The sequence below is a fragment of the Pseudorasbora parva genome, chromosome 20, assembly GCF_024679245.1.
Source record: "Pseudorasbora parva isolate DD20220531a chromosome 20, ASM2467924v1, whole genome shotgun sequence".
NCBI classification, from domain to species: Eukaryota; Metazoa; Chordata; class Actinopteri; order Cypriniformes; family Gobionidae; genus Pseudorasbora; species Pseudorasbora parva.
In genome coordinates, this window is record NC_090191.1 from 38,345,471 (window position 1) to 38,369,165 (window position 23,695).

Below are 23,695 nucleotides of genomic sequence, written 5' to 3' on the forward strand. Positions count from 1 at the left end.
GTGCATTTGGGACAGGGCCTATGCCTAAAAGTGGAGTTAAACACAGAAGACAGGACTTCGGTTTAATGTCTCATCTTAAGGATTGTGGTTTTTGAGAATAAAGTGTCCCCATCACTATACAGGGGTGTTAGGACCCACACAGACCACAGAGTGAACAGCACCCCCGGCTGGTCTCACTAACACCTCTTCCAGCAGCAACCTAGTTTTCCCAGGAGGTCTCCCATCCAAAAACTGACCAGGCTCAGCCCTGCTTAGCTTCAGTGGGAAACCAGTCTTGGGCTACAGGGTGGTATAGCTGCGCAAAATACAAAACTAATCTTCAAAGTACCCCCATCGGACATTACTATTGACTGAAAGCAGGGAGTTACTCTGGAAGAAGGAGCAAGGTATAATGTGTGTACAGGACTCCAGATAGGGAACTTTGTTCTTGCCAAGTAAATTTAGAGGTCGTAGTTGTGCAACCATCACGTTGCCCAACTGATAAGAGCTGCCATTTCTGTTGCATATGAAAAACATCTAATAGCAAAGAAAACGAAACCGCCATTTTCATTTGAGATGCTCAGCGCTAATATCCATTGATCGGCTCGGACCCAAACGGTTTACTCGCAGGCTGATCTCGCTGGGAGATCTGCTGAGAAAGCATTTCAATTTGTCTCAGTATTAGTTACATTGCTGCAAGATCTAGTGAGAAGCATTTCAATTCAGTGCAGATTTCTGTTTTAAACATTGCTGGGAAGGTTATTTTGGAAATGTAATGGGTTACAGATTACAAGTTACCCTATGTAAAATGCAATAAGTAGTGTAACTATTTAAATTACTTTATTAATGTAACTTATACATTTTAACTGCTTTTCTACATGTTTTCAACTGTTAATTATTTTCAAATATTTAAATCATGCAAGGGGTAAACTTTACAATAGTACTCAACGCAGATTACTGTCAGACGTTCAAAATCTTTCATTACTTGAATTATGATATAACCATTTAATTTGAATAGCTGGCAAACATATTTTGAACTGCATTAAACTGTTATATGTGTGCCCTTTTTTGATTGCTGGATGAAATGATTTTCCAGCACTGGAAGACATTTTTATAACTCGCCATGGTGGTATCTCTCAGACAGGTTGTAGATGAAATCTTTCACCGGCAATGTGGATTGGTGTACGAAAATTCAAATGAGAGAGCCAATCAAAAGCATCAGAATAGTTTTGCTTTACTAAACAGCCTTTAAATAGAAGGAGACATCGTGCACATCAAAAACAGGCACAGCAACAAATTAATATTATTCAACATATCCTAGCTTTTTACAGAAAACTTTCAGATCAACTCCTTGTAATTGTTAACATTACAGTTAGTAACTTTGAATTACACATTTTGGTCTCAGTAACTGTAACGGATTACAGTTACATTTATTTTGTAATTAAATCTTGTAATGCGGTTACATGTAACTATAGTTACTCCCCAACATTATAGATATTACATTAAACAGCGCCGATGTACAAACCAGGAGAAACACTGTGCCATGAACAAATAAGTTATAGAAGGCTTTTCAATCCACAAATCACAACATTCATCAAGGATTTAATGTAATGATGCTAACTGTAACCATGGTATTAAGGCAGAAATTGTCTAATGTTTTTACTTTATTCATTTCAGGGTTTGTAAGACCTTTCAAAATTGTAATTGTTTTAAAAAGCCTCAGTTCACACTTTTTCCAGCACTTAAAAGTTCTAAATATTTTTCAGTTTAAATACCATTTTGGTTACACTTTATTTTGATAGTACACTTTAGACATTCTACTAACTATAAGTAACTTTGCAACTACATGTCGGCTAACTCTCATTAGAGTATTAGCATACTGTCAGTAGACTGGTAGGTTATGGTTAGGTGTTAGGGTTCGGGTTAGTAGAATAAGTTGAATTGTAGTTGCCAATTTACTTGTAGTCAGTAGAATGTCTGTTGGGGGACCGACAAAATAAAGTTTTAGTAAATATTAACCAGACAGTCTACAAATACTCTAATGACAGTTAGCTGACATGTTGTTGCAAAGTTACTTATAGTTAGTAGAATGTCTAAAGTGGACTATCAAAATAAAGTGTAACCGTTATGGTTAATGGGATGACAAAAAATAAATAAAAAAATGTAACCTATAAATATTTGTTTTACATTACCGTTGTTAATAAAAGTACATGTTATCTGCATCTCAACTCATGCTCAGTGCTTTTCAGTCAAATTAGAATTTACAATAAACTATTATTAGTTACTGCACTTATCAATGCAAAATAATATCAATTTTATGATTACATTACCTTTATGCCACAATCTGTAGAATTTGGTGACACTACTTTTCTCAAGTGTCTGTCTGGAGCCCTGGTGTATTCGGTGAATTATGTATTTGGCAGGATTATGTAAACATGTTCCATATTATATTGAACATAATTGAAAAGTGCAAATTTAAAAAAAAAAAGTCCACTTTTGTGCATGCAAACGACATCTTTGAACAAACATGCCTGTAGATGCTGGCACAGAAACACACGCGTACATGTAGACGACATGCTGTAAAGCCTCTGTCACACACCCCTTACTCCCACGCAGAATCAACAACTCGGTCTGTACCAATCACTGCCACTCTCTACTCTCCTGTGCTGCAGTGCAGACATTTCAAAGACAAAAATGAGCCTGCATATGCATATGTGTGTGAGAGCACAGTACTCACCGTTTGCTGCAAATCAGGAATTCCGATGCGGATGACGGCTGCGTTTCCGTGGAGATCCTCCATAGATTCGGAGGTAGATTTAGACCCAGGAGAGGCCCGAATGCTGTCATCTCCGTGGTTACCGTTGGTAGGGGCGTGTTGTTGCCGCTGCCGGTCGAGAGCCTCATGTTTGCCGTCGGCAGGTGGACTGATAGGCATGCTCCGGGAGAGTGTGTGTGTGTGGGTGTGTGTGTGCGTGAGTGTGTGTGCGTTCTGCTCAACACGCCGGCCTCACAACCCTACAACACAACATACACCTGCATTTTCAGTCAAACTCATTCTAATGCACTGGTTTATGTTGAATTTGTAAGATCTGATATTTGATGCATCTGTATAGATAGCATGTATGCAGAGCTATTTTATAATACACACCCAATCATTTTGTGGCTAATAATGTCAAAGTGTGACAGGTTATGACGTCTTTATGTAAGCATGGAGATGACATTTTACCACAAATCACAAATCAAGATGAAATGACAGGATGAGAGAGTTTGAAAGATACAGTGAGAAGAGAGAGAGAGAGAGAGAGAGAGAGAGAGAGAGAGAGAGAGAGAGAGAGAGAGAGAGAGAGAGAGAGAGAGAGAGAGAGAGAGAGAGAGAGGAACTCCATTGGTTGTGAGTGGTTGCCATGGACACTGTGAAGCAGATCCACTTGGGAATAATGGAAATTGAGGGAACCCTGCATCCCAAGTTACCATGGCAACTCATCACTTTGCTTGTTCTGGTGCGCTACCACTTCCTCTTTAGAGACAGCTGTGCAAAATCTCACACACTCACCGCCGTCTCTCCTACAGCATCACAAGCAACAAGCATAATCTTGACACGGGCTTCAAATACTAAACCCCCTGAAGCATGACGATGTCCACTTCAAAATGTCATTTTTAATCAGTCAGGGTGTGGTGTTGCATTCAAACCATCATAGGCGATTACTTTTTACCCTATATGTCTGTCTATATTGTGAATTTTATAGTGCTGGATATTGACACAAATTTCACGATTCAATTTGATATAGATTCTTTTTGATATTATGACCACTGACAGGTGAAGTGAATAACACTGATTGTCTCTTCATCACAGCACCTGTTAGTGGGTGGGATATATTAGGCAGCGAGTAAATATTTTGTCCTCAGAGTTGATGTGTTAGAAGCAGGAAAAAGTGGCAAGTTTACGGATTTGAGCAATTTGAAGAGGGACAAATTGTGATAGCTAGACGACTGGGTCAGAGCATCTCCAAAACTGCAGCTCTTGTGGGCTGTTCCCGGTCTGCAGTGGTCAGTATCTATCAAGAGTGGTCTGAGGTAGGAACAGTGGAGAACCGGCCACAAGGTCATGGGCGGCCAAGGCTCATTGATGCGAATTAGGAGCGAAGGCTGGACCATGTGGTCTGATCAAACAGACGAGCTACTGTAGCTCAGATTGCTCAAGAAGTTAATGCTGGTTCTGATAGAAAGGTGTCAGAATACACAGAGTATCTCAGTTTGTTTGCGTATGGGGCTGCATAGCCGCAGACCAGTCAGGGTGCCCATGCTGACCCCTATACGTGAGCATTAGAACTGGACCACGGCGCAATGGAAGAAAGGGGCCTGGTCTGGTGAATCACGTTTTTTTTTTTGCATCCCGTGAATAGCCAGGTACGTGTGCATTACATGGCACCAGGATGCACTATGGGAAAAAGGCAGCCCAGCAGAAGCAGTGTGATGCTTTGGGCAATGAAACCTTGGATCCTCCCATCCATATGGAAGTTACTTTGACCATGTGGAAGTACCACCTACCTAAGCATTGTTGCAGACCATGTACACCCTTTCATGGAAACTGTATTCCCTGGTGGCTGAGGTCTCTTACAGCTGGTTTATGTGCCCTGCCACAAAGCAAAAATGGTTTAGGAATGGTTTGAGGAGCACAACAACAAGTTTGAGGTGTTGACTTGACCTCCAAATTCCCCAGATCGCAATCCAATCGAGCATCTGTGGGATGTGCTGAACAAACAAGTCCGATCCATGGAGGCCCCACCTCGCAACTTACATGACTTAAAGGATCTGCTGCTAACATCTTGGTGCCAGATACCACACCTTTAGGGTTCTAGTGGAGTCCATACCTCAACGGGCCAGGGCTGTTTTGACAGTAAAGGCAACGCGATATTAGCAAGGTGGTCATAGTGTTATGCCTTATATCAGTGTATATCTGATACAATACAAGGCAAATTTTCTCAAGTACAAAAAATTCAACTAATGCTGTAACATATACAGGGAGTCAGTTACTATATTACAATAATATTGAAGGTTAAAATTAATGGTTTTGTATTTAACAAACATTTAATTACACAAGGAAGTTTTTATAATAAAGTTATAATACTAACCTTATAATTACATAATTATGTTTCTACATCGTTTTTTAATGTAAATATTTAAGGGTGCTTTCATAACTTTACGAATTTATTTATAACATGCTTTGAATACCGAAGAACAGTATAATATTAAAATGCAATATAGTGCATTTACATTTAGCAAAAAGCTCCTCACTAGTCTTAATTTGAAATGTTACAACATTTACATATTGTTTACAATTAAGCGGTTTATTGACGTTTATTTCTGCGGTTGAAACACAGAATAAGCGATTACATGAGGCATAATATGGATTTCAGTAAATTTGACTTTCTTTCAACATACCTTCTAATGTTCATTTCGTGTTTATTTTGTGCTGTAACTAGTAGTTAATCAGAAGAGATGATCGGTTTACGTGCGCAGTGCGTGATCTGAGGCAATTCAGCAATCTATCACACCACATTAAAGAGCGCCAAGACATTGTTTATTTTTTACATTTTGCAATCAAAATTTTAGAATTTAAATTCTGAGACTTTTTCATATCAAAAGTTAAAAAGCATAAAAACATATTGCAATTATTAGATGGGCGCTATTTCTTAAAGGGGTACTTCAGAGCTGGGAAGATGAATCTGTATTTAAACTGGGTCATCAATGTAGTAGAAATGTGAAATTATTTTTGAATTTGGTGCTTTCTAGACTGAGAATATGCAGAAAATGTATTTTTGTCTCATGGGGATGAAAGACAACAATTCCCAGAATGCTTAGCTGCGCTATTCGTCCACTCCTAAAGCCACCGCTACTGAATGACTGGATGTCTTTCCCACCGCGTTCATTTTCATAAAATCAGTTCAGTTAGAGAACAGACACTACAATTAAAATCTGAACGTGTCTGTTCAATATAATGAGTGAGTCGCCGCGCGAATATCCGAATATACTCCAGGGTTTCTACTGAGTCAAAGCCATATGCTAATCGCTGAAGTAACCCTTCAATCAATTTAAAACTGCCTAGACTAAAAGGTTGATTCTTGGTTTTTAAGAATCTGTATCGGTTCATAAAAATAAGAATCGATTCAATTTGAGAAATCAATGTTTTTTACCCAGCACTAGAATTTTATTTAAAGTTACAGAAAAGTTTGGATCCAAGAACATTCTGTGAACAGGTTTTATATATATATATATATATTAAAAACTTAAAATGAAACATCTCTTGAATATTATTAATTGGGCTTCCAGAGAAATAGCTCACCTTTATGGGAAATCAATGTCTGAATGGAAAGATGCTAGTGCTGTCTCAGAACACACTATTTTGATGAAATGAAAACATTGGAATATTATTGTTTTGGAGTAAAATGCATTTCGAAAGCATCAGTGGGTTAAATTCCTTCCACATTCTCAGCCATACTAAGACTCAACGGAGGAATAATGCCGTATCACACACTCATTCTTTTACCATACTATTATCACAGCCGGCCACATGTAGCCGTCCACCTACTCACTCATTCCAATGCAATCACACACAAGCTAAAACATTTCAGACACTCTTGACTATTGTCCACAGAGACAGAAGGGAAGTCCTCTATTATGTAACAGACATTGTCACAGAGAACATGAGATGGAAAATCCCCGTAAAGAGTAAGTATAATCGGCGTCGGCATTGTTACACTACATGACAAGCAGAAATGTAGACCTGAGATGAAACTCAGTACTAAAGTACTGAAATATCAAGCTCTACGATCATTAATAATCAATTGCATGAACGGAAGTAATACAGAGATTCTTTTAAGAAATAGTTGTAACCATATGTGTATTTTCATAAAATAATTAAAAAAAGGTACAGAAGCTGCCATTCCCATGATGCAAGGAAGTTCGCAAGTGGTTTCTAGGAAGTTGTTAAGTGGTTGTTAGGGTGTACCGGGTTATTGCTTACTGGCTCAAGCAGTACACACCCATAAGGCAAGATATTCTGGCATGTTCCCTCCAGTGTAGGCATTTTATCATTGATTCTGGCAGGCAAAATTACTTTGAAAAGTAATAGCACAACTCTCTAACAATCCACATCATCATTCATAGCGCAAAACAGACAAGTTGCATGCCAAAGGTTAGCATTTAGTTTTAGGGGTTTGTTCAAATCCCTGCTAGTATGAGCAATATTAATAATCATACTTGCTTTAGCAAATACCACTAAAAAGCTTGAAATATTGAATAACAATGGAAAAAAAGGAGGAGTTCACCTTTGACCTCGACTTCCCATGTGAGGCTTCCTGTTACGATCAAACTTTTCGGAGCTTTCCGTCTTTATTCCAATGTTGTCTGCCAGTATTCCACAATGTGTGCTTTGTGTTTGTAAAATAGCAGGGCCGAATGTCCCGGCGCTCCCTCAGAAGTCTGAGATTTCAGGACACTTAAAGCCCAGCCCTGATGCTGAATATTCCCGAGCAGGAAAACCAGTAGGAAAGAGGAAATTACAGCAGGAAGGTCTCCAGACCATCTCAAACCATCTCAACCAACCAAAAGCATTGTTTGTGGACCTCCACCAATAAACAGCAAGGGTTCCAGTGTCTCAACCAATCAGCAATGTCTCTAAAAACACCACAGGTGAGGCTACGCTTAAATACAAAATTCTGGTTGAATAACTAGCACATCTCAATCGAGCCGTTCAAGTACCTCTGTAAATTTGAAGTGGATAAAAGGTAGCAACAAGGGATTTTATGTGCTTTGATTGGATAAATAAGAGATGTTATTTATGCATGGTGTTTGATAATGCATTAATCAAAGCATGTTGCGGTCACACCAAAAATGATGCCAGACTGAATGAAGAAATATAAAAACCTTCATAATCCCATCAATTTTAAATACAGGATCATTGAAACTCCCACATATTCTCACTAACACACACACACACACACACACACACACATTTGTTTTTGTGACACATGGGGACATTGGCGTAATGGTTTTTATACTGTTCAAGCCGTATTTTCTATCCCCCTACACTGCCCCTGCCCCTAAACCTGCCCATCACAGGAAACATTCTGCATTTTTACTTTCTCAAATAAACTCATCCTGTATGATTTATAAGCATTTTGAAAAGTGGGGACATGGCCAATGTCCTCATATTCCACCCTCTCCTTGTAATACCTATGTCCTACCCATGTCATTATACACATTTGTGTCCTCATACGTCACAAAAACATGCCCCCACACACACACACAAATCCAAAGCACCACTATCATTTCTTTAAAGTGACGTGGCTACGGTCTCCAAAAACTTCCACTGGACCTGTTTTCATACTAAGCCCTTCTGGCTTTGTAATTTACTTCCCGTGATCTCAGCCCAACTTCCTGCCCTTCTTCCTGGCTGGTTTGGGCCGAGGCTCCTCGGGATGTTTTTGCAGGATGTATAGGAAAGGCTGCACGCCTCTGATAACTCCGCTCTTTCCTCGGGCGATACAAAAATTCACCTCACACACATGAATGTGAAACAGAAATAAATCCTACCGACACCCACACTCCTTCCTACAAATCTCACACACACACACACACGGTTACAGAACAGTAACGTTTGTATTTCCACCGCACACTAGGAGGGCCTCTGTAACACAATTACAAAAATGCATGATATAGCACTAATATTGTAGTCGCTTGTGTATAGTTCTTTAAAGCTGAATATATCAGTATTTGAAATTGGATATGAAGGTGTTGCGATATATGACAGCTGCACAAAGTCCTGATAGATTTCATTTCCTTTTGATTTCAGCAGATCAAGGAGAAATCACACGAGTGTGCTGCTTCTCTGTTACATAAGACACACCTTCACGCCTGGATCTGTGGGTAAGAACTTGACTGAAGTTATAAGGCTGCAGACTTCTTAAAATGTATCTTCAAGATCTCCCTCTGAAACACACTAAATGTATTCATTTGGCTGTTTTGGGGCAGCTTGACAAATAACATGTATATTAACTTTTATTAATTTGTTAAAATTACTTCATTACACATTATATAACAATTTGTGTGAAAATTTTAGACTGTCTTAGCATTTGATTTGTTCTCCTTTTGATTTAAGGACAGCAGCACTCGAGCTGCTTTGTGTCAGATTATGATGCTCATGTTCTTTAAGTGTGATTTGAGATGAGCATCTTGAGCTTCAATGGAAAAGCATGTGACCGTCTGAGAGTCACATGATCAATGTCACAAATTTACTTTTTTGAGTGTGTGGCTGACTGTGCAGAAATCAATGCAACCACTGCAAAATCCTGAAATTGTTGGTTTGAAATTGCAAATTTAATAACATTTAAGTTTTTTTAAATAATCCTTTTAGGGCTGTCAAACAATGAATCAAATCCAAAATAAAAGTTAATGTTTACATAATATATGTGTGTGGACTGGGTATAATTATTATGTATATTTGAATACACACACATGCATGTGTATATTTAATAAGAATTTTTATACTATATAAATATATATAGCATGCAAATATTTCTTAAATATATACATGGATGTGTGTGTATTCAAATGCACATAATAATTATACCCAGTCCACACATTATATTACACAAACACACACGATGCGATTAATCGATTTGACTTTTTAACGAATCCTTTAGCTGTTTTGCAACTGATTTAAATAGTTCAGTACTTAGACAAATAAATACATTAGTTTTTAATATTACAATATAAATATTCCATGTAGTGTAGTCATTATATGTCATCAAAACCAGACACTGTCATAAAAACTGTATAAAAAATAATAATGCAAGATTTGAAGTATAGCACACCACAACGAAGAACAGATTTCATGCCAATTACACATTTCCTAAAAATCTTATACACTATAGGTTCACTGAGACCTTTAGTTAAGGGTTCAGTTATATTGTCAAGCATTATACATATTAATGCTATATTCTTCATGATCTTATTCTACATCCCTAAAACCTACCCAATATCTAAACTCAAACATTACAAAAACTATTAATAAGCACTAAATTATGAGTTTATGAGGCAAAAGTTGTAGTTAATAGTGAATATGTTTTCCTCATAAGAAAGTGTCGACCTTATTGACCATCTAAGAGGTCAGAGCAATGAAGGCAATTTTAAGTGATGTTTCTAAGTTTTAAAATCTTGATTTAATATGCACATGCAAGACAACCTTAAGAAAATTCTCCTAAATGCAAAACTTCTGCATAGAGCAACCACACACCCCAGCATTCATTGTTGCACACGCAAACACACACACATCCCCTCTCTCTCACACACTCATCCCCACATGGTTTCCTCCTCCTTTTGAGGATCCAGGGACAGTATGATCAGCCAAAGAGAGCTGTGAGCAATAATGATGTGCGTGCGCGCGTGGGCGTCTCACCTCACCGCCGTCTCTGTTCAGAGTCTCAGCGCATCTCCATATCTCAGTGTGAGAATTCACATGCTAAGAGCTGTCACTGCATCCCAGTACCACTGCACCTCTCCAAGTCCTTGCTCATCACTATGGCAACCAGAAAAATGGTTCACCAGGAAACTTTGCCCGCTTTTAAAGGGCCAAAGCATAAATCTGGTGCGAGCATCCTCCTGCACCTCCTGACGGGTGTGCAAAAGACTCAAGGCGCGCTCGTGCACGTGCATCACACAGATGTTTAAAGAGAGGGGAGATTGAGAAGGGGAATATAGAAGAGAGAGCAATTTCAGGAAGAAACAGACAGTGTGATGGCTTAATGTGTGGGCGTTAGGGCTGAATAGATTGGCCTCAGTCACGACAGAAATTAGGATGTAAGAGAGTGACAGGTAAAGAAGGTAAGAGGCCTGGGCGACATCTGTGTATTCTGCAAAATTCAACTCAACGCAAATCAGTTTCCAATCAGCGAGATTAGGCTTCGCCTGAAGAAGACCTATATAGAGTGAGCGCAACACTCATTCACACATCCTCATGCATACGCACACACACACAGCCACATTTTGCCTGTTAGGAAAAAGTGTTCAGTAATCCCTGTAGTGATGCCCAATGAAAATATCCGCATCGAGCCGCCGTACAGAGGTGCGCTGACAAAATATGACACACAGAGAGCCTGAAAAGACACAAATTAATCTTATCTTTCAACAAACACACACTTAAATACATTCAAGCAACCCTAGCGCACACACAATTCACCCAAGGATGTGCTGGAAATCGTTAAACTTACCTAATAAAACCAGGGCACACATTCCACACCATCTCGACTTCCTCTACGAGGGTCCGTCTCTGGTCTGTGAAAGTGTATATAAGTGTGCTAATGTGTGTATTTGGAACGTATGTGTGTGAGAAAGAGAAGAGAGGGAGAAAAGAGGAGAGATAGAGGGAAAGGGAAAGAGAGAAATAGAGGGAGAGAGAGGGAAAGAGAGAGAGAGAGTGCGGAGGCAGAGAGACTGTTACTGTATGACAGGAATGCTCAGCTCAGCCCACACAGTGCAAGCATGATACACTGTGTGTGTGTGTGTGTGTGCATGAGAGAGAGAGAGAGAGAGAGAGTATAGAGAGAGGTTCAGTCTCCCACTTCTTTGCGTGGGCAAGGCCTGAATCTCACTCACAGTCTCTCTCTCTTTCTCTCTCCCTCTCTCTCTCTACAGCTATTACAGGAGAACAGCAGATCTGGATGGCAAAAAAGGGGGATTGTGAATGAGAAAGCCTGGAGGTGGGGGGAGAGAGGAGAAGAGAGGAAAAGAGAGAAGAGAGAGAAAGAGCACAGCCGATGGACTCGTGGCTGATTGGTTCTGTTTTATGACATAAAAAGTTTGTCAGCAAAATCCTGTAGCATCAGAAGCCGGGGATGAAAGGTTCCGTGATTCGCCATGGCAACACGGCAGATGTAAACATCAGCACTGTTGTGTGGGCGTCTTTTGTTCCGTGTGTGTATGGGGAAAAAGTCACAACAATACGATCCTCCTTACGAGAGGTCATACAATTATGTAATACGCACGCTTGTATCTACAAATTTGATACAACTGACACTATATCGGATTAAGAAATACACACACACACACACACACACACACACACGTTTGTTTTTGTGACATATGGGGACATTCCATAGGCGTAATGGTTTTTATATTGTTCAAACCGTATTTTCTATCCCCCTACACTGCCCCTGCCCCTAAACCTACCCATCACAGGAAACATTCTGCATTTTTACTTTCCCAAAAAAACTCATCCTGTATGATTTATAAACCTTTTGAAAAGTGGGGACCGCTGGCTGGTTCCCACAATGTAGGTAGTTTTACTATCCTTACACACACCCACACACACACACACACACACACACACACACACACACAGGTTAATGTCACAAAAATCAGGTCCAATGTCCAGGTTACATTTTAACCCAAAATAGAAATTAATTATCTAAAGATTTGTAGGAATGTTACGTTTTTGTTTGTTTGTTTTGTTTTTCCCACAGGTATTAAGCACTTCCTCCCTACATTTTCAATAATATGTTTACAGATGTTTTTTATGCTGGAACACCAAAAAGAATATTTAAAAGAGCTGCAAAAAAGCAGTTAAAAAAGTGAAATCTTTAGAAACCTTTAGTACAGGACATAAAAAAACAACAACAACTATATATATATATATATATATATATATATATATATATATATATATATATATATATATATATATATATATATATATATATATATATATATATTCATGGATGTTTATAATATTATATAGGATGTTAATAAATATGAATTTGGATGTTTATATTTATCACAAAGGCTATTTTAGAACCATAAGGACTGTTTTCATTATGATATTTTCACCCTCAATTCTCTGTTTATTTCCCCCATTATTCTCAGTGGTGATTCTCATGAGATTCACACTGTAATACAATTATTGTCTAATTAAATTCAGCATAAATCACCATAAATAAAGGCATTACAACAAATACTACCATGATGTATATTTTCTGCATTACAGTAATGAGATTTCTTTTCATTATTATTGCATTATGCTAATGAGAACTAGGAAGGAAAATGTGCATAATGTCACAACAATGCAAACATAAAAATAATAATGTTCCTAAAATAGGCTTCATTTTTGTTGTTTATGCATAATATATTTTCTTACTCCTTGATTTTCGATTAAAACATCATCCAGACAAGTTAATAGATTTCGTTTAATTTTGTGCAATTCACCCACAGCTGCAAACACAGGAGACTCTTGGAGTATGAATTGGTCTTGACACCAGCGCTCGTCCCTTTTAAATTAAATGGTTGGACAAGTAAAACAGCCAGCATCTCTGCGAGCCTCCTCTTAATCACTGAAACTAATAAAGCTTAATGATTTATTCTGAGTATGCAGGAAGATGCTTACAGCGGTACAGGAGAATGAGACACTGGGGAAGTGGCACATATTGCGCATATTGGCTTCGCGTAACTAATATTATGAAAAGCATTATAAGTTAGGAGTCTCAGTGCAATATCAAAAGTGTCCCTGAGCGCAGCTGCACGTGCTGCCCTTCCCATCACTGCTGTGTGTCCCCAGCATGAAGCTGCACAAGGAGGCCCTCTCATAAGAGCTCTGTCTCCCCAGCACGGAGCTGCACGGGGAGGCCCTCAGAACTCTTCCGTTTGCGTTCTGTGCTGCGCTGTGCTGTGTTTGGGGGCCACCTCCTGGATGAGATTGATAAATTCATCCTTCTCCAGACAGGCTCTGCACTCCTCCCCCCAGGAGGCCAAGACTCTCTTCAGCTCCAACACTCTCATTTTAGACAAAGCGTTCCTGCTCCAGTCAAGAACTAGACGCTCTGTTTCAGAACGAAAAGAAATTTCCATTTTTAAATCATTGAGACAAATATTTCCAAAATATTCCAATTCCTCATGCATTTAAAGTGACAGTTTACCCAAAAATGAAAATTCTGTCATTAATTACCCGCCCTCATGTCGTTCCAAACACGTAAGACCTTCGTTTATCTTCAGAACACAAATTAAGATATTTTTGATGAAATATGAGAGCTTTCTGTCCCTCCATTGACAGCTACTCCACTGACACATTGACGTTTCAAAGTCAATAAAGATATTGTAAAATGAATCCATATTAATTGAGCGGTCTCAATTTTCTGAAGAGACTTGATTGCTTTATATGTGATTTTTTCCCCCACATATAAGCTTTGATCAGCGAACATAAACAGGAGCTCAACCAAACCTGCTTGATGCACGTAAATGATGAACCTCATTGGTTCTCGCTGAAGCTCAAACGTGCTGCTAAACACGAGAATGAACCTCATTGGTTCTCGCTGAAGCTCAAATGTGCTGCTAAACATGAGAATGAACCTCATTGGTTCTCGCTGAAGCTCAAATGTGCTGCTAAACATGAGAATGAACCTCATTGGTTCTCGCTGAAGCTCAAATGTACTGCTTAACACGAGAATGAACCTCATTGGTTCTCGCTGAAGCTCAAACGTGCTGCTAAACATGAGAATGAACCTCATTGGTTCTCGCTGAAGCTCAAACGTGCTGCTTAACACGAGAATGAACCTCATTGGTTCTCGCTGAAGCTCAAACGTGCTGCTAAACATAAGAATGAACCTCATTGGTTCTCGCTGAAGCTCAAATGTACTGCTTAACACGAGAATGAACCTCATTGGTTCTCGCTGAAGCTCAAACGTGCTGCTAAACATAAGAATGAACCTCATTGGTTCTTGCTGAAGCTCAAACGTGCTGCGTAACACGAGAATGAACCTCATTGGTTCTCGCTGAAGCTCAAATGTGCTGCTTAACACGAGAATGAACCTCATTGGTTCTCGCTGAAGCTCAAACGTGCTGCTAAACACGAGAATCAACCTCATTGGTTCTCGCTGAAGCTCAAATGTGCTGCTTAACACGAGAATGAACCTCATTGGTTCTCGCTGAAGCTCAAACGTGTTGGATAACACAGGTTTGAGCTTCCGTTTACCACAACTTATGTTTGAGTTGATGAATCTTTTCATCATATATAGTGATCGTGTCTCTTTAGAAAATTTGGACTAAACCGCTCAAATCATATGGATTAGTTTTTTTTTAATCTGAGAGCTTTTTTTCTCCATTGACAGCTGCATGCAACCACTACTTTGACGCTTTGAAGCATAATACAGAAAGCTCTCAGATTTCATCAAAAATATTTTTTCGAAGATGAATGAAAGTCTTACGGGCTTGGAATGACATGAGGGTGAGTACATGATGACAGAAATTTCATTTAAAGTCACCATGAAAACTAAATTGAACGGTTATTTTTTAATGGAATACAGCAGTATTTACTATAAATGATTTATCTGTGCACATGTTCAGTATTTCCCCTCCCTCTTGCCGTGACATCTCTTCTCTGATAAAGTGTTTACTGTCGTGAGGGCGGGACAACCTGTCACTCACATGACATCACAGCAATAGCAAAACCACAACCATCCAAATTCAGTTCAAAATCAGTTGGACATGGACTAAATCTGGTTCATTTAGCTATACATCACAATAGTGAAGAAAATACTATTGCAACTTCCATTTCATGCCGACTTTAAAGGATCTTATATGTGAGTACACCCTACCATATCTGAGCTCGCAGATCTGGCCATCCATGCGCTGAAGTTTTTGGCAGATTTTGTGGACAGGAACATGTGCACTGAGGGGGCGGCTCACCTCACCTGTCACTTTGGCTGCAGCATCACTCGAGGCGCCCAGGTAATAACACTGATGTGAGACATTTATTTACATTTACATTTATGCATTTGGCAGACGCTTTTATCCAAAGCGACTTACATTGCATTCAAGGTACACATTTTACATTTAGTCAATTCTTGAGAGAGGAAAGAATTACCTCATGCATTCAATATATTTATGTATATATTGCAGGATATAGCAACCGAGAAGAATAAAAAAAAAAACTGTGCTTGTTTTTCTGTTCTTACTAGTCGATTCTCTTTCCCAGTAGTCTCAGCGCATGCTTTGATCAGACCCTCCTCCACCAGCTCTGGGGACAGCTCTGTGTGTCTGATCACCAGTGAGTTATAAAGCCGCCCCAGAAACCCCTCACACACTGCAAAACACATACGCATATAAATAATAAACAGAGATTTATGGAGAGAGAGAGAGATATACTGGAGGGAAAAAAATCATATATTAGTTATGTAATAACAGTTAGTAATAGTTCTGCAGAACATAAGCAATGTTTTCTAGTTGTAAGTGGGTTGTATTATAAAATCATATAATTTAAAAATCGTTTTCCATTTGTAAATATAGGTATAATAGAAGACATATTTAGTGTTACAATAATATGGGGTTGTTAGCCAGTATGCAATCCAAACTCGCCACTTAAATATTGACTTCCTTCAGTAAATATGTTATATTCACTATGTGAAAACAGTCATGCACTTGTGCAAAATAACCCTGTGGCTATTTTTAAACTCAGGGGTTCATGCGCATTGAAAGCCAAGCCGACCAAACCTCACCTTCGCATTCTTCTGCAACAGTAACTGAGAATAAAACAACACATAAAAGCAAAAGTAACGGGGTTGCCAAGGAGTTGGTTAAAGACATGACTCTGTGCGCTTAAAACGCGCTTGTGCAGGCTTTTAAGGGAACTTCAATACCCAGCACACAACACCCACAGGCGTCGCTCTCAGCTGTTTCTAAATCAGGCGCTGCTCTCTTGACGTTCCTATCGACGTCAGCTCAGAGGCGCTTTGATTGGCTAACGTCTACGCCAGTCATTTGAACGCCCATCCCTTCTCATTTGCATATGATTACCGGCTTCCGGTAGAAATCTTCGGAAGCATGGCTGCCATCGGAGTGCACTTTGGATACACATGTGCCTGTGTTGCCGTATTTAAGGTGAATTGGTTATGCGTATACATCATTTTAGTTTCTTGAACAAACGCAGATATACCGACAATAAATTAAAGCATCTAATAGTACTTGTTAATGGTGCTGAATAGATTATGGCGTGACATGCAAGCCATACCAGATAAAAATACATTATAATAAGTGTAATTGTTTTCATATAGGATGGGCGAGCAGATGTTGTGGCCAATGATGCGGGGGACAGAGTCACTCCAGCTGTGGTCGCATACAGAGACACTGAACAGGTAATTTACCAGGCTTTCTGGGAATGAATGAAGTCATAATCATAATACAGCTCTCTCATCAGCACCAAAAACATAACGTTACAGCCTTTAATACATACATAAGATTTAACCAAAACTTAAATACATAACTGCAAAACATATCTGTTGTTTATTGAATATTATGGTTGACTATTCATTTCATTTGTATTGTGTAAGCTGGTTCATTAAATGTTTTTGTTGCAGTTATAATTACCTTATGGTATTTATTTAGTATAATATAATCTAATATGACGCTGCTGGGGATATTGGGCCAGCTGTTGTTTTTTTTTAGGATGAAAAGTGGCCAAAGCTTTTCTAAATCCTGCCAGCAGACAAGTTTTAATCATATTTTTTAATAAGCATTTCAGTATTTTCTGAATTTTAGAAATATTAAAGGGATGTAAGATGTCTTGACTCAGTTGTATGATTTGAAAAGGTCTGATGATTTTGTTTCATTAATTTGTTTTTCTAGATAGTGGGAATCGCCGCTAAGCAGGGCCGAATACGAAATGCCACCAATACGGTTGTCAAAGTGAAGCAGATCCTTGGCAGACGGTATTTATTTCCTGTCGCGCACGCTGGTGTTTTCATATTTAAATAAACATGCAATAAAGCTGTTTCAGATCATTCAGTAATTCAATAATTCACATTTTACCGCCAGCATAGCAATATCTTAAATAAAAACACATTTAGATAAGTAATAATAATAATATAAGTTCATTGGACTTGTGTGTTTGACAGCTTTGATGACCCAGATGCTCAGACACACAGAGAAGAAAGCAAATGCATTGTAAGTACATGCTGTTCTTAAAGAGACAGTTCATCCAAAAATCAATCACGCCATCATTTACACACCCTGGTAATGCAAAATGCCCGTCTTTCTTTTTCAGACCACAAAATGAGAATTAAATTTAAATCACCAATTTAAATTATATGGTCCAGCTAATGCTCGACCCTATAATAACAGTGAATAGCAACTAGCATCAAGCTTTTAAAAAAAGATGCAAAGCTATTACAGAATGATTGATGAAGTAAATGATGACTTGATTTTCATTTTAGGGTGAACTATCCCTTTAAATACTGACAGATGGGGGAAAAACACAACAGTAACCATACCTACATCTGCTCATTTAAAAGGGGTGTATTTTCTCACTCATTCCCAGGTTGTCAACAAGAATGACCTGCCCAGATATGAAATCGACATGGGGGAGACAACCAAGTATGTGTCACCTGAAGATGTAGCTAAATTGATCTTCCATAAAATGAAAGGTATTGTCTGAATGCTTCACTTTCTTTCATAGACAGTGTGTTTAATGTGACGCACTGATAATCATTTTACGTTCTCTGCAGAGACGGCCCAGTCAGCCTTGGGTTCGGATGTGAAAGATGCTGTCATAACAGTGCCTTTTGAGTTCGGAGAGGTGCAGAAGAATGCACTAAGGTATGTAGTTGAAGTGTCAGTGAAACATTGCCAGATGAATGCTAATGAATTCAAATGATGTAACACGGTTATCTAACTCCAGAAGCTGTGTCTGGGGAGAGGTTTTATAAGAATCGGTGCTGTGTTGTAGGCAAGCTGCAGAAAGTGCCGGATTCGACGTGCTGAGGCTGATTCACGAGCCCTCTGCTGCCCTTCTAGCGTATGGCATCGGACAGGACTCAACGTTAGGAAAAAGGTACAGGGTTTGGCCATCGTCCGAGTTAAAGTTTCTTTGAGCTCCTCACAATCCTCATCCTCTTTCTCATTTCTTTTTTCATCCACAGTCATGTCCTGGTGTACAAACTGGGAGGCACGTCGCTCAGCGTCACCGTCCTGGAGGTGAACAGTGGAATGTACCGTGTGCTCGCCACACAGACCGATCACAGGACGGGAGGAGAGAGCTTCACACATGAGCTCGCACAGCACCTCGCTGCCGAGTTCAAAAAGTCAGTTCATGTCCCCAGTGCTTTATTTTCTTGTTATTCTTATAAAGGAAATGGTTTTGTTTTGAAGACCCTGCACTATAGGTTGTTTACAGTTGCCTAACAACTTCTTATTTTGAATACTTATATTGGCCTTTTTAAAATTTGAATCTGCTCTAGTCATTGGCTGGTGCCAAACTTCTTATTTATGAATTTGATCTTTTGCATGTACTTCTGCATCATGGATCAGATGCAATGAAGCACCTTTTAATTGTAAAGTTTAATTAAAAAGCTTAAATTATTTACATGCTTATGCAAATGACAATTTTTTTTAATTAAATGCAAGGTTTAATTTGTTAACATGGTTTAACAACACATGAACTAACCATGACCAATAAATCTGTTACTGTATTTATTCATCTTTGTTAATGTTAGTTAATAAAAATACAGTTAATTCACAGTGCATTAACTAATGTTATCCAATACAATGTTGGATTTGAATTATGTATTAGTAATTGTTGAAAATAACATTAATAAATGTGCAGTTCATTAGTTTACTACATTAGTTAACAGTTGAGTAACTAATGAAACCTTATTGTTAAGTGTCACTTAAATATTTAATATTGAGATGTGTGTATTATAAAATCATACTTACTGATGCTTACTTTTCAAAAGTTTCGGATTAGGATTTGTAAAAAAAAATGTTTAAAAGTATTTGATCAGAAATACAATAAAAACAGTAATATTGTAAAATATTACAATTTAAAATCAATTTAAATTTTGAATATACTGTATTTAATTGATTTCAGGATTCTTTACAGTTCAAAAGAACAGTATTTTCTTTGAAATATTTTGTAACATTATAAATGTCTTCAATAAATGTCTTTTAAATGATTAAGACTTGAGGGAATCTTACTGACCGCAAAATTCAATGGTAGTGTATAATATTTTTAAACATAAAATTTGAAACCTATTTCTCATTTTGTTTTTCATGTGTGTCTCCAGGACTTTTAAACAGGATGTGACGGGTAACCCCAGGGCGATGATGAAGCTCATGAATAGTGCTGATATGGCCAAGCACACACTCTCCACCCTGGGTAGTGCCAACTGCTTTGTGGACTCGCTCTATGACGGCATGGATTTTGAGTGTAATGTGTCCAGGTGAGCTGAAGTTATTTTCAATCAAATCAGTATTAGAGAGAAAACTGTACCTGTTGCATATCTGCATGTCATATATGCTTCTGTCCTAGAGCCCGTTTTGAGCTGATATGCTCCAGCCTCTTGACTAAGAGCATTCAGCCAATTAAAAGTGTCCTCGAGCAAGTAAACCTGTCCACCTCTGATGTCAACACGGTAAAACAACTATCTTTTAAGGAGCCGTATTGTGCTCTTTTATAAAGTCTTGGTTTTGTTGTTGGGCTCTACTAGAATATGTTTTCATGCTTAAAAAAACCCTTCTTTTGAAAGCATCTCTCTCTTCCCAGTCTGTGAGTACTGCTCTGGCTGCATTTCCCAAAAGCATTGTGATCCAACTATTGTCGCAAGTTCCATCGTTACCAGATTATTTGAACAATTTGCCGTTTCCCGAAATCGTATTTCAAGTAAACTTTTGCAAACAGTGTTGCAAATGTACATGGTTTGAGCTGCAGCTCTTGAGCTGTGGTTAGAAGACAAGTTTCTTGTTTAATTATATATAAATCATGTGTTAATCTATATACAGTATTTTATCGTGTCAACAATCAGTTTTTGAGACGTTTGGATAAATGCGTACAAGGAACACAGATGAGGAAATGAATCAAACATCAAATAATGTCAGCATTGTCCAAAATTTGTTAAGTGGAGAAAGCAGCTTTCTGAATGAACCGTATGCATAAGGAAGTAAAGTGTACACCAAATACTGCAAAAAAAAAAAGAAGTTGTTTATGTAAATAACTACAATATTAAGTGCATTAATTGCAATGTCGAATTGATGAATTATCAGCAGGTCTTACTTCACCACTTGCATGTGACCTCATTAACGACAGTCCTATATTGCTCAAAAGTGGCTCAAAAGATTTGGTTTTGGGAAACACTCATGACTAGCTATTTAGTTTCAACAACAATGCAGGGAGTTGCATCTGTATGGGAACCACACCCCTGTTTAGTTCCTGTCTCTATGAAGCCCCTCCTTTACGAAAACCGCAATGTGCTCTGATTGGTCAGCTGCACCAGTGTGCTGTGATTGGTCAATCACTTCGAGTGTGTTTGGGAAATGTCACGCCCCTTCCCATAACCGTGAGTTTTTAACACATTACTAACTCAGCCAGGCTCCGCCCCTTTATTTTGTGTAAGCCTTGGGTGCAAATTATTTAAATAAGGAATATCTTGACGTGTTTTTGTTCCTGAGAGAAAACTCAAGACTACAATGTAGGTGTTTCGGGGAGTTCAGAAACTGTCCCTGACATAGAGAAGAACTGTCTTCGGAGGGACTTTGCAGACCTTTTTCATGCTCAAACAGCAACATTACACACTCAAGAAAGATACAAATAAATAAATAACAAAAAACATGATAGGTCTTGTTTAAAACAGTTGTGTGACCAGTAGAGAGAGCTATAGATATTAATCCATTTTTCATGCATGAAAATTATCATAAGTACTGAGCCTTTTACAAATTCTCTTGTCCAAATAATAGATTTCAGTGTTTTACTTCTAATTATAGCAAAAATGGCATCGCAAAGCCTTAAATGCATATTAAACCAGTTTGCTTCCTTTCTAAGGTGGTTTTATGTGGAGGATCAGCTCGTATCCCGAAGTTGCAACAGATGATCCGGGATTTGTTCCTAGACGTGGAGCTGCTGAACTCCATCCCCCCGGACGAGGTGATTCCGGTCGGTGCTGCCATGCAGGCGGGCATCCTGGTCGGAAAAGACAGCCTGGCGCTCGGAGAAGACTCCATCACAGTGGACTGCTGTGCCAGCGACATCACGGTTAAGGTGAGGAGCTTCAAATGAGCGATAGTGCTTCGTTTTGTGGTGTTTTAGCACATAAGAGCATATTGATCAGGAGATTGTGTCATGGTCTTTCAGGAAGTGGATGACTCCGGAGCGGAGGTTTTCACGGTTTTGTTTCCATCTGGCACACCTCTCCCTGCCCGCCGTCAGCACACGCTGCAGGGTCCTGGCAGTCTGTCATCAGTCAGTCTGGAGCTTTACCAGGCACAGCAACCAATCGCACAGGTTGGCACCGCTTTTAACAGACATTTCAGTACAAGCGTAACATTATGCTGAATTTGATGTTCAGCTTGTATTGTGTGCTAAAACATTTTGGCTGATTTCACTTTAAACGTATTAACTTTCAGTGTGATGCTGGTTTATTTTTCTAGATTGTACTTCGAGACCTGGAACCTCAAGAGGAGCTGCATGACTTTGTCACAGTGCTGACAATGAAGAGGTAATGAAAAATAAATGAATGCTTTTATTCAGCAAGGATGCACTCAATTCATGTTGCAAGAAATTTCAATTGATTGCTTTTTGTGTACTGAGTAGTGTAAGGTAAGTAAATACATGGGTTAAGTTAAGGTCTAAGGGGCAGGTTTATTTAGGAAAAGCTTGAATGGCTGTTTGAATTGAGATCCCGATCTTTTAATTGTGTAAGAGTAATGGTGCAGCTCTTCTTTTGCTGTTATTTTGTAGCTTGTGTTATGACAGTGTTATGTACTTGAAGTTCAGTAATATCACTTCACAACTACTCATAAAGGTCTTCTCCTTATGTGAACATTTTCTGGTTTCCTTTTCAGAGACGGTTCACTGCACGTTACGTGCACGGAGCAGGGAAGCGGCAGATCTGAGGCTATAACCATAGCAACAGCTGCTGCAGCTTCTTAACCTTCAATCACGCTGTCAACCTAATGCCATACAGTAACCTAAACACCTGCATCTCATGCTGATTGAGGTTTCCCTGTGCTCTAGATTCCTCTAGACATTAGCCGAACAAGAACTCGAACATGTTTGCTTCAGTTCAAGGAATAGTTCACCCCATAAAGAAAATGATTTACTTGTTCCCATGTTGTATTTTACTTTGGTAACATGCAAGTAGAATTGTTCTGCAGCTTTTGCTGGACAACAACAAAGGAATGACCAGGACGTTTTTTTTTGTCCTTGTCGGGTTTTGAATGAGGGTAAGTAAATAATGACATTATTGGGGTGAGCTATCCTGTTAAATGAATATCCAGTTTTATTTGTATACTTTTTTTTTTTTTTTTACCTGCAGTCATCTTGTTTAAGCCTGTTGTCTGACCAGCAGGTTAACAGTAATTGTTCTTACCATGTGCCTTTATGTACCTGCATCACACCATTAGATTAATCATGAGTTGTTTGGACTCAGAGATGTGACAGGCAACCTGTGGAGTTTGCTGATACCATTTAAAGCATGCACAACCTAATGTAGAGCCTGAGAAGCAGGTGGTGTTGTACAGTCTTTGTGTGGCTCACTGATGCTAATCTGCTGCAGTCACAGTGAGCAGGTGCAAAAGTATCGTTTTAAAAGCTGTCATCTGTAACTAGCACGCAATAAAGATCACTGAACGCAATAAACCCTGAGTCTATTTTCAGATACTTGCTGCATGAATGTCAGGTGAGGTC

General features: G+C 38.9%; 3 protein-coding genes and 1 long non-coding RNA gene across 16 annotated transcripts in view; 2 read left to right on the forward strand and 2 right to left on the reverse strand.

Moving 5' to 3' along the window:
• The window catches only part of shank3b (SH3 and multiple ankyrin repeat domains 3b), a 45,156-nt gene extending 33,653 nt beyond the window's left edge, over positions 1 to 11,503 (reverse strand). For 7 of the 12 annotated variants that reach the window (XM_067428044.1, XM_067428041.1, XM_067428042.1 and 4 more), the window contains exons 1-2: positions 11,250 to 11,503; positions 2,717 to 2,994 (exon numbers count right to left, since the gene is read on the reverse strand). In XM_067428044.1, the coding sequence (XP_067284145.1) occupies positions 2,717 to 2,914 (198 nt within the window). In that variant the 5' untranslated portion in view covers positions 2,915 to 2,994; positions 11,250 to 11,503. The other 5 variants (XM_067428038.1, XM_067428039.1, XM_067428037.1 and 2 more) reach the window with 5 other exon arrangements.
• LOC137049513 (uncharacterized) overlaps positions 1 to 12,121 on the forward strand; it is a 46,911-nt gene extending 34,790 nt beyond the window's left edge. The window contains exons 3-5 of one of the 2 annotated variants that reach the window (XR_010899625.1): positions 7,429 to 7,671; positions 8,834 to 8,907; positions 11,674 to 12,121. This is a non-coding gene — a long non-coding RNA (uncharacterized lncRNA). The remainder of the gene's footprint in view (positions 1 to 7,428; positions 7,672 to 8,833; positions 8,908 to 11,673) is intronic. The other variant, XR_010899626.1, reaches the window with a different exon arrangement.
• Positions 12,122 to 12,864: 743 nt separating this feature from the next.
• cdnf (cerebral dopamine neurotrophic factor) lies at positions 12,865 to 16,688 on the reverse strand. Its single transcript, XM_067427988.1, has 4 exons — positions 16,521 to 16,688; positions 15,981 to 16,108; positions 15,621 to 15,762; positions 12,865 to 13,850 (listed from the first exon to the last, which is right to left on the reverse strand). Exons 1-4 carry the CDS (start codon positions 16,606 to 16,608, stop codon positions 13,660 to 13,662), a joined length of 549 nt encoding a protein of 182 aa, XP_067284089.1. The 5' UTR covers positions 16,609 to 16,688; the 3' UTR covers positions 12,865 to 13,659.
• A 91-nt stretch (positions 16,689 to 16,779) lies between these two features.
• Positions 16,780 to 23,647, forward strand: hspa14 (heat shock protein 14). Its single transcript, XM_067428049.1, has 14 exons — positions 16,780 to 16,902; positions 17,076 to 17,156; positions 17,647 to 17,729; positions 17,916 to 17,964; positions 18,338 to 18,443; positions 18,525 to 18,615; positions 18,746 to 18,850; positions 18,939 to 19,100; positions 20,082 to 20,237; positions 20,327 to 20,429; positions 21,833 to 22,048; positions 22,142 to 22,291; positions 22,438 to 22,505; positions 22,852 to 23,647. The coding sequence occupies exons 1-14, from the start codon at positions 16,846 to 16,848 to the stop codon at positions 22,937 to 22,939; spliced, it is 1,515 nt and encodes a 504-aa protein (XP_067284150.1). The 5' UTR covers positions 16,780 to 16,845; the 3' UTR covers positions 22,940 to 23,647.
• Positions 23,648 to 23,695: the final 48 nt, after the last annotated feature.

Bases quoted from the DNA above. Each gene is read 5' to 3' on its own strand.
- hspa14 (XM_067428049.1), top strand. From the start codon at position 16,846: ATGGCTGCCATCGGAGTGCACTTTGGATACACATGTGCCTGTGTTGCC. The intron at 18,444-18,524 runs GTATTGTCTGAA...CGTTCTCTGCAG, and splicing joins GATCTTCCATAAAATGAAAG to AGACGGCCCAGTCAGCCTTG. The intron at 20,430-21,832 runs GTAAAACAACTA...TTCCTTTCTAAG, and splicing joins CCACCTCTGATGTCAACACG to GTGGTTTTATGTGGAGGATC.
- cdnf (XM_067427988.1), bottom strand. From the start codon at position 16,608: ATGTCTTTAACCAACTCCTTGGCAACCCCGTTACTTTTGCTTTTATGT. The intron at 16,109-16,520 runs GTGAGGTTTGGT...TGTGTTTTGCAG, and splicing joins TGTTGCAGAAGAATGCGAAG to TGTGTGAGGGGTTTCTGGGG. The intron at 15,763-15,980 runs GTAAGAACAGAA...GTCTCACATCAG, and splicing joins CTGGGAAAGAGAATCGACTA to TGTTATTACCTGGGCGCCTC.